General features: G+C 36.6%; 1 protein-coding gene and 1 pseudogene across 2 annotated transcripts; both read left to right on the top strand.

The window, feature by feature from the left end:
* The first annotated feature begins 2,200 nt into the window (after nt 1-2,200).
* On the top strand, nt 2,201-6,139 carry LOC145052737 (zinc finger chaperone zpr1-like; annotated as a pseudogene).
* A 361-nt stretch (nt 6,140-6,500) lies between these two features.
* Nucleotides 6,501-7,972, top strand: LOC145052735 (protein PHLOEM PROTEIN 2-LIKE A1-like). Of its 2 annotated transcripts, none has more exons than XM_079000599.1 (3): nt 6,501-6,636; nt 7,127-7,242; nt 7,410-7,972. In XM_079000599.1, the coding sequence occupies exons 1-3, from the start codon at nt 6,526-6,528 to the stop codon at nt 7,777-7,779; spliced, it is 597 nt and encodes a 198-aa protein (XP_078856725.1). In that variant the 5' UTR covers nt 6,501-6,525; the 3' UTR covers nt 7,780-7,972. The 2 variants fall into 2 exon arrangements, with proteins under 2 accessions (XP_078856725.1, XP_078856724.1); XM_079000598.1 differs by having other exon boundaries at nt 7,124-7,242.
* Nucleotides 7,973-10,171: the final 2,199 nt, after the last annotated feature.

Below are 10,171 nucleotides of genomic sequence, written 5' to 3'. Positions count from 1 at the left end.
TACATACCTTTCCCTTTCCTTATCAAAGGAAATCTACTTGGCCGCCTTGTCACTACAACAAGTGCCACGGTACTCACCCAATGCTACACCATTCCCTTATAGCATAACTGCTATCCCATGCGCCACACATGCTCTGAATATGCTCGCAAGGACTCTCGAGTCCATGCACTACCTTCCACTAATCATGATCAATACCCGGGGCCAGACCTTCTGATGCTAACACATCGCAATATACTCATTCCATCTCCTCATACAGATCTAACAACAAATGTAGAGTCTTCAGCATGACTGGACCGCCTTACCAGGCCTTCAGCCAATCTGGACCACTCTCAGAACCTTCAGCATGTCTGGAACGCCCTTTAGGGCCTTCAGCCTGTCTGGACCGTCCTCCGAGCCTTCGGCCTGACTGGTACGCCCACCGGCCTTCAGTCTATCCAGACCGCTCAACTAGCATTCATCATCTCAAATTATCCCTCCTCGAAAACTCTCCCATGCATACTGTTCTAACCCTGTAGGGGTTCCGAACTCTAACTCCATCCTACATACTCAATCCCGGCCTGATCCTAGGCCTTTCACAATCAATCGCCCTTTTTACGAAACCCTTGGTCTGTATCCCGCCCCGTTTTCCTGTCACTTGCTTATACCAGCCTACGCTCTTGGTTGACAGAACCGCTGCTGAATCCCAAACAGCTAATCAACCTCTCATGCTTGTCGATCTTCCGGAGAATTTTCCAATTCTCCCCACTTAGAGCATTGACTATCAACCACCGGTCGCCATAACCGACCTCCCTTAACAACCCTACACAACACATTCCCTTACACGCGAACTGATTCCCACTAGAACAAGCAACCTTCACAAAATCATGTATCAACACTGATCATCTCGGACTTGAAAGAAGCCCGACCTTCAGCTAACCACTCCTCAGACTGCAAATGCTACCCGACATTCAGACAAAAGCCTGATTTCCCACTAATAATCCCCATGGATGATAACCAACGAAACTCCCAATACCAAAACCCTTAACCATACCATAACCCTCAAGGAACAAACGAATACCATACCAAAAATCACACAACGAGACTAGCAGATATACAATACTCCATAATAATCACAAGATAGAAAAATATCAAGAAGGAAACATACCCGCAACTGCATCTAGCACTGCCCTGACCTCCTCTGCTGTAAGCTGAAAAGCACGACCCTGAGCCCTCGGGGGCTCCGCTCCACCCTGACCTCCACCCGTAATCCTCAAAGTGGCCGGTGCTGGAGCCTACACCGGTCCTTCAGCAAGCTGTGGACAATTGACCCTCAAGTGTCCAACCTGATGGCAGTGATAACAAATCCTGAATGGGGGCTGTCTGCCGACAATCCCTCGCATAATGCCCATCCTTTCCACACTTGCGGCATGCACCACCGGACCTACAAACTCCGGTGTAACCCTTCCCACACTTCCTACAAGTGCGGCTGATCTGATCTCCCAATCTAGAATCAACGGTCTTGGACTGTTTCGGTGCCGGCTGTGACTGTGTCGGGGCCTGCCTCTGCTCTCTCATTTGCAACTCAATCTCCAACTCACGCCGCCGAGCGGCCTCCTGCAACTCTAGCAAGGGCTCGCACCTCTGCGTAGACACAAACTGCCTGATATCCTTCTTGAGCATACTCAGATATCGGGACATCTGAGCCTGCTCCGAAGCAAACTCCAAGCAAAACATCGCCCTCTCAGTGAACATCCTGGTGATCTCCATCACCGACTCCGTCTCCTGCTTCAGCTCCAAAAACTCCTGAACGAACCTTTCCCGCTCCACCCGCGGAACATAACGAGTACTGAACATGTCCCGGAACTGATCCCAAGAAACCACAGCCCGCTGTGCATCTGAATATGACCCCGTGGTCAATCTCCACCAATCCTTCACTCCGAGCCTCAGCAGGTTCAGAGCACACCTCACTCTCTAATCAGCAGGGCATGAACACGTGAAGAAACATCCCTCCACGTCTGACAACCATGACGGCGAGTTCGTTTAAAAAGGAGCATTCTGCAACCTTCCTGCCTGTTCTAGAGGTTCTTTCCCAACTGTTTTCAAATTTCATAGCTCCCACAAAATCGCTTTTTTTTTTCTTTTTTTTTTTTGTGAACTTCTTCCATCAATTAGCAAACTCGAAAGAAGATTCTTAACGAAGACACTAAACGATTCAACAGTAATGGATGTGAGGTCTATTGTTGAAGCTGTTTCTACCGATGATGACGACGCTCCATTGTACCAGGTTGAGAGCCTCTGTATGCGATGCGGTGAAAATGTAAGTTTGTATGCGAATACACATGTATGAAGATGTTCACAGTGGAAGTTCTTTGATGCTGATATAGACTTCAATTGCATTGAGTGACAGGGAATAACGAGATTTCTATTAACTTTGATTCCACACTTTAGAAAGGTAATCTTTATCTTCTTCGTTCAATTGCTTTCTCAATTTAATGTTGTAGCTGTTAGCTGCATGTTTCATGAATTTTTGTTTTTAACAAATCTTCGCGCCTTGCAGATCTTGTTGTCAGCCTTTGAGTGTCCTCATTGTGGCGAGAGGTGTGTGGATATTGATTTTACTTAACTTGTTGCAATTCATAGATCTTTCTTCATTAAATTTGCTGGTGAATGTTTAGTTGAAAGAGGTTCTCTTAAATGTCTTATTGTGATGTTCTTGTATGATGTTCTTGTATGAAGGAACAATGAGGTGCAGTTTGCCGGTGAGATACAACCCCGAGGTTCTTGCTATCGCTTGAAATTCTCATCAGGTGATCAAAAGGTTGTTGTCTAGTGAACTAAAATAAGATTTTTGTGCTTCCAACTTACGTAATTTCATATAAAAGTATTTGTATATTTCATTTTTCTGACTGGATTTTTCATTGCAGATGCTTAATCGACAAGTAGTGAAATCCGAAAACAGCCACAATTAAGGTATGCGACTTTATCCTCTCAATGCGACTATCACCAATCGAAATCCAATTTTCCTAATTATGGAACAAATCGTCAATTTGATTGTGCTTTCTTCCCTACATCTGTGTATATGTAGATACATCAACTTGATTTTGAGATTCCTCCCGAGTCACAACGTGGATCTCTATCAACGGTAATTCCTTATTTTCCTCTTTCGGATTAATCTCAGTTTACTTCTGGAATCTTCTTAATTTGAACTTCCTTTTAGTTCATCAATTATTTGACTACTTGTGAGGTTTTCCATTACACCTAAGCAGAAAATAGAAATAACTTAATTCTACTGACATCGATTGGAAGTGCATTGTGTATATCTGTCAGGTTGAAGGAATTTTGGTCCGATCTGCTGATGAATTACAAGCACTTCAAGAAGAAAGAAAGGTTTTCCAGTTGATTGTACATATTCAATGCCCTCTTTCAACATAGTTTCCATTGTTAACTGTTGGGATAACCTAATTTTCAGTGATTTTGGACCTTCTTTTTACAGAAAGTTGATCCTCAGACTGCTGAAGCTATAGACAAGTTCATATTAAAACTAAGAGCATGTGCAACAGGGAATTCATCTTTTACCTTCACATTAGATGATCCTGCTGGCAACAGCTTTATAGAGAGTCTCTTCCAAAAAAAAAAAAAAAAACAGCTTTATAGAGAACCCGTAAGTTTTTTTTTTTGTTCTGAAAAATAGCAACAGAATTTTATTGATTTGTTTATTATATATAGTATAAAGTAGTATGCTATTAATAAATTATAGTAATAAACAAATAAATGAAAGTAGAATGCTATTTCTTGCAACAGGTATGCTCCATCTGTGGATCCATCATTAACTATTGATTTCTATGAGAGAACTCATGATCAACAAGCCTCACTTGGATATCTTGTTGACCAATCACAAACAAGAGAACATGAAAATGATGAATCATCAAACAAAAACAATCAAACATCTCAACCCCACGGATCAGTTGGAGCAGTTGCTGGTAGGCGAGCTATTGCTCAGGGTAACACTGCAGAATTTGCTGAAACTCTTTTTCGCTATACTGCACCAGAAGAGGTACTGGTAAAAAAAAAGACCAAATTGCCCTGTTGAGACATTGCCAGAAAAAGGGACCTAAATTGTTAGGAAACTATGAAAAATAAGGAGCAAACTGGCAAAAAAAGAAAAATACTGAGGGGCCATTTTGTAATTTCCTCTTTGAGCAGGTGATGACATTCCCATCAACATGTGGTGCTTGTGCTGTTAGATGTGAGACTCGGATGTTTGTGACAAGTATCCTTTTTTTAAGTTCATAAATTTTTTCGCCACGTCAGCAATGACATGGCTTAAAAAGCTGGTGACTTGTGCCATGTCATGATATTGCTATAATGAGTAGATTTTTTTACAGTAAATAAATTTCAAATACAAGGCTACAATAAAAAAAAAAAAAAAAAAGGAAAGTGCATTGCTGTTTTGTGCATGTGTCCCTTTTAAGGTTTGTTTAGCTTGACTTTTTGGCAAGAGATTCCATACTTCCAAGAAGTGATTGTGATGGCATCTACTTGTGATGCTTGTGGCTATAGAAATTCTGAGGTTTGTAGTTATTTTTGTACACCTCTTTGCTTGTTCTTCAAGTTTTCTCATTTGCTTAGTTTCTTGCAGCTGAAGGCAGGTGGTGCTATACCTGCAAAAGGAAAGAAAGTGACACTGATTGTGAGAAATGTTAATGATTTAAGCCGTGATGTCATAAAGGTATCCATATATACATAAATAATCAATGACATTTTTTTTTGAATTTAGTTTCTTTGGAAAACCCGTGTTTTTCTTAACAAATTGGTTTTGTGTGTTTTAGTCAGACACTGCAAGTGTAAAAATCCCGGAGATTGATTTGGAGCTTGCAGGTGGCACGTTAGGAGGCCTTGTGACAACTGTCGAAGGTAAGTTTTTTTTTTTTTAATCATTTGACAAAATGTCAGCTTGAGGTGCTGATCAAATAGACGCTAAGGCTATGTTTGACAGACTAGCTGATAACTAAAAAGCTAGCTGTTAGCTGGAAAAAAATGACCATTGGTAATAAAACTAGTTGAAATATGTAAAATGATATAAAAATGACCCTAAGACTATGTTTAAAATATTTTACTTTTTTGTAATTATAAATAAGCTTGTTTGTGATTATGATTTGTAAATAATAAATAATTACAGGTCTTGAGAGAGTACACGGGTTCACTTTTGGAGATAGTCTGGATGAGGATAGAAGAAGCAAATGGCTCGACTTCAAAGCCAGACTCCTCAAGGTATGAAATTATGAATCATGTAATTATCATTACAGTAAATTACATTTTTAGTCGCTGAGTATAGCTAATTTTTTCAGCTTTGGTCCCAAAAACTTTTCTCTTGCAATTTTGGTCCAATATTTTACAAAAATTATATTCAGCGACCAAAAACAGTCATTTTCATTCTAACAAGGACCAAAAAAGTCATAAGGACCAAAGTTGCAAAAATTAGCTATACTAGTGACCGAAAATGTAATTTACTCTTATTGTTATCATTATAGGTATTAATCATTCCATCTTTGAATTTGTTTAGCTTCTGAATATATAGAAGAACCTTGGACACTGATCTTAGATGATGCCCTGGCAAACTCTTTCATTGCACCAACAACCGATGATATTAAAGATGACTTTCAGTTAATTTGTAAGTTATTTATTTATTATTATGAACTTTTTTTGGAACAATGTTGCTAAATAGTAAATTGTTACAAAAGTTTCTATTTATTTTTGTTGATACATGGCAAGTTTATTGAAATGATTTCATTGGTTACTGGTTTGTGGTATTGTTCGTTTAATGTTTCACCATTTTTCACAAAATTGAAATATGGTTATTATTTTAAATAAAGTGATTTTGCAACATTTGTGATATGTTATTGCGCATATAATTGGTTTTTGATAAAAATGTTTGAAAATTTCAGTTGATGAATACGAGAGATCATGGGAACAGAACGAGGAGTTGGGATTGAATGACATGGACACTTCTTCTGCTGATGTGGCATATGCTTCATGAAATCAGATGGCTTGTATCATAATTAAGTTTGTGTCATTTGTGTTTTTCAAGACTTTTTACTGTAAACTTAATGCCTAACTACTTTTGTCTTATTATTTAAGATTTTACAACTGACTGATTTTAGGACATATTTCATAGTTATTTGTATAAGAAAATAAGAGATTCAAGTTTTAGTAGGCTTTAGGGTCGTGGGGTTTTTTTTTTTTTTTTTTTTTTTTTTTTTTTTTTTTTTTTTTTTTTAAATCAAGTTGGGAAGACACCATTTTATATAAGGATGTTGTGATACATAAATAAAAAATCTGACAAAGAGCATTCAAGACAAAAGGACCTTTAGAATAAAACCCAATCCAAAAACAAAAACATCCCTGAACAGAATAAATAGCATTAATTCAATGACATTGCTCTAGAGTGATGAATTGAATCTAATTCCTTGAGTGTCCAACTTAATTACTCCTTTACAAAATGGGGTTCCCAAGAAGTAATTTATCAATTACCATTTCAATATCAAAATGGGACTATCAAAATGGGAGGAAGATCTTCTCAAGAATGCAGATGCTGTTATAGATAAGTCCCCAATGGAAGACCTCTATGCTGGTGTGTTCTTTAACCAAAATAGAAAGGTAGACCTTACCTTCCATCTCAATCTATTCCTTTTTTCTTAGCATAAATTACCATTAATATCTACTTTCTAGTGTAAATTGATGTTTTTGTCATATCACTTATTTGGAAATGGTATACAAGTTTGGTTTTCTGTTTTTTGGTGGTAAATGAAAAAAATGTCCTCGGCATACATGGTATAGCCGAGGGTAAAATGGTCATTATACATGATACTTAACCACGCTTCATGGTACAAAAACCGTGACCAAAAGGTAGTTTGAAGGACGATAAAGACAATTAATGAAAGTTATGCAACATATTCATATAAGGTAAATACCACAATGATAAACCTTGTTATTTAGGCTTTTTCTTATAAATGGTGATAGCATTCATATTCTGTTATAGGCTGTGTAGGTAAATTGTAGAATCATGTAATGTAAATTGTAAATACCACATCCTCGTATTATGGTAAATGACAATAATGCCCTCATCTTTTATTGGTTGAAATAGAAGTATTGGATTGACAAGGCAACATTTGGCAACTGCTTCATGGTTTTTGCAAGGGACTTTTCAGTCGAATGGGGTAGTGACAAACGTTATTGGGATTGGCCAAGCATTAAAGAAACAAGGTGATATTTACATGCACATGAGTCGAACAGATTTATTTATCAATGTACAATGAAAAAAAATATAAATAAATAACCAAATAGATTAAAATATATTGCTATTTTCTAAATTATATTGATCAGAAATGGTAAATGCAAAAAATAAATAAAAAATTCCTTTGTCTATGCAGTGACGTGTTTATAGATGTTGTGGAATTGCTACAAGTTAGTCGGTTATCGGTGGAGTCGAAATTTGACACAGCCAATTTAACAGCAGGAATGAATTATGAAGTTGTATTTGTGATGATGCTTAAAGAAGATAGTGATGGGTGGAGTGCTCCAGTCACTTTTAGACTCGACCTGCCAAACGGAAACAAACAAGAACATGAAGAAAGCTTGCTTAAAAAGCCAAGATCGCAGTGGTTTGAGATTCAGGTGGGAGAGTTTATGGTGGAACCAAAAAACGATGGAATTATCAAGTTCATGTTGGGAGAAACTAATTCCGGGGGTTGGAAGAGAGGTTTAGTCGTCAAAGGTGTGGTCATCCGACCAAAAAAGTGAGACTTGGGAGTTGGGAATACGCGAAATATCTTATTTGTTGGGCTCTATACTTACTTATCGGACTATATTTGTTATGTAATAATGGTATGGGTTTTATAATTATAATGATCATTGAACAGGGATACGATATGAAGCTTAATTTCCATTTCTATATGAAGTTATAAATGGATGAGGAATATTTCAATGCTTTCAATTTGGGTACTAGTTGATATTGATTGGATCGTATTTACTATTATAATGTATTGTGTATTGTGTTATAAATAAGATGTGTATTGAGGTTCAGTATAAAGTGTTTAGGTATCCGTGTATTAAGTGTGGGACCTGTGTATCATATGAGTTTATTAAAAATAAAAGTTTAATATGAAAGTGTAAGCATAATGCTTAGGCTAGGCAATCGTGTCGCGTTCGGGTTGGTGTGTCGCGGGTTGGCGGGTTAAAATATGCCAACTCAAACACGTCTCATTTAAATATACAGGTCACGGATTGGCGGGTTTTGAACATAAAACCATATATGACCCGCCAACCCATTTATTTATACGGGTTCACAGGTTGGCGGGATCGTGGGTCCGAATTTTAGAAATTTAAGTCTTAAACATCCAAATGAAAATTAAAAAACATTCATAGAAACATGTTACAGACTTAGCCTTATAGGTTAAGACTTACGACCTTAGACCATCCACCACGAGTCAAAATGTCAAAACAGTCAAATGGTCTATGAATCAGTGGTATATATTATATAATATTTATTAAATATTAATACTTGATACATAAAAATAAAATAATTCTTTTATTAAGAATATAAATGGGTTGGCGGGTCAACCCGTTTATTTTTTGAGAAATCCATATATGACCCGTTTAATAAACGGGATGGCAGGTTGAAAAACTCAACCAAAATCCATTTATTTCGTGTCATGTCGCGGGTCGTATCGTGGGTCGTGTCGAGAATTGCCAGCCCTAATAATGCTAAAATGAGACTTATTTAAAAAATATCAAACTTTCTGTTGCTTGTGACTGACCTCATTTTGTGATTACGGATGATCGAAAGTAGAATACATAATAATTTATTTTTATACAAATGTCTAAAAATATAGCATTGTATTTTAAAAAATGTTTGTAACGTCGTGATTTTCACCATAATTTTTTTTCTTTTTAAAACATTTATTTAACAAAACACGTTATCGGAAGACTTAGTTTTTAATTCAAAATATTTTCAAAACCACAACGTTACTTCAAAAATTCAAACATAATTCCAATCCATTTAAAATGTAAACAAAAGTACTTTAAAGTAAAGAATCAAAACGTCTCCAAGAGTGGTATCATTAATATGAATCTACTACCCATAAGAACCCTCTCACCAAGGCCAATCTTCTAAACTGTCTGCACCAATCATAAGGCACAAAAGAGAAAAGATACAAATGTCAGCCCCTGCTGAGTGAGCTCATAAAGTTGCACATAAAACATACAAACCCCAAATCACTAAAAGGGTATTTTGGTCATATTACATAATTTTTTTTCCAATTCCTTTGACAAATCAACAAACCAAACATAAAACAGATTACATTTCATGTCAAGCAAACACATATCAGATTCCAATTCATTTTCCTTCAAATTCTAATTCATTTGTCAGATTCCATTCCTTTAAAAAAAATCTATGAACCAAACGCCACCTTAGAAAATAAAACTAACTTCATTTTCATATTTTCAAGCTCTATTAATTCTATCTTATGGCGGAAAATGGATTTCGATCTAATAATGTTGTTACTTAGAAAATATCTAGTTATTGTGTTTGTATTTTACTAGATATTGTTTACAACATCACCATTTTAACAAAACATAGTAGTTAATGCTTTAAAAACTCGTACTTTACACATCAAAACTTGTACATGGTTGTGATGAACTCGTATATAGCATTGCCCATCTGCAATTGTACATGTTTTTAATGCACGATTTATGCATTAAAGACTTGTAAAATCACAGATGGGCATTGTAACATCCGTTTTTAGGGCCTAAAGGTTTTAACAATTTTTGGTATGAAAATGAAATTGTAACGTCTCAAAACCCAAAAACAATTTTTTTTGTTTTTATATTAAATCAAACATGTTTATCAAACCACAAAGTATTTAGAAAGTATCCATAAACATCCCAAAAGTACATCAGAGTTAAATAAGCGGAAAATCATGTTGTGCAATGTGATCATCCCGAGCTCTTCCCATTCGAATTGGAAGTACCTGAAACATACACTGCAAACCGTAGACACAAAGCTTAATGAGTTCCCTAGAATACCGCGTACCATACATATATGTCAGCTCAAGGCTATATCAGGTCTATTTCACGCTCGGTTCTATTTCACCCTAAAGAGAATTAATCTCTTGATCGTTTAGATCTTTCACAG

The sequence above is a fragment of the Lactuca serriola genome, chromosome 5, assembly GCF_051521515.1.
Source record: "Lactuca serriola cultivar US96UC23 chromosome 5, Lser_US96UC23_V15, whole genome shotgun sequence".
Lineage (NCBI taxonomy): Eukaryota > Viridiplantae > Streptophyta > Magnoliopsida > Asterales > Asteraceae > Lactuca > Lactuca serriola.
Note: the sequence above shows the minus strand (reverse complement) of the source record. Positions and strands in the feature narration are given on the sequence as shown.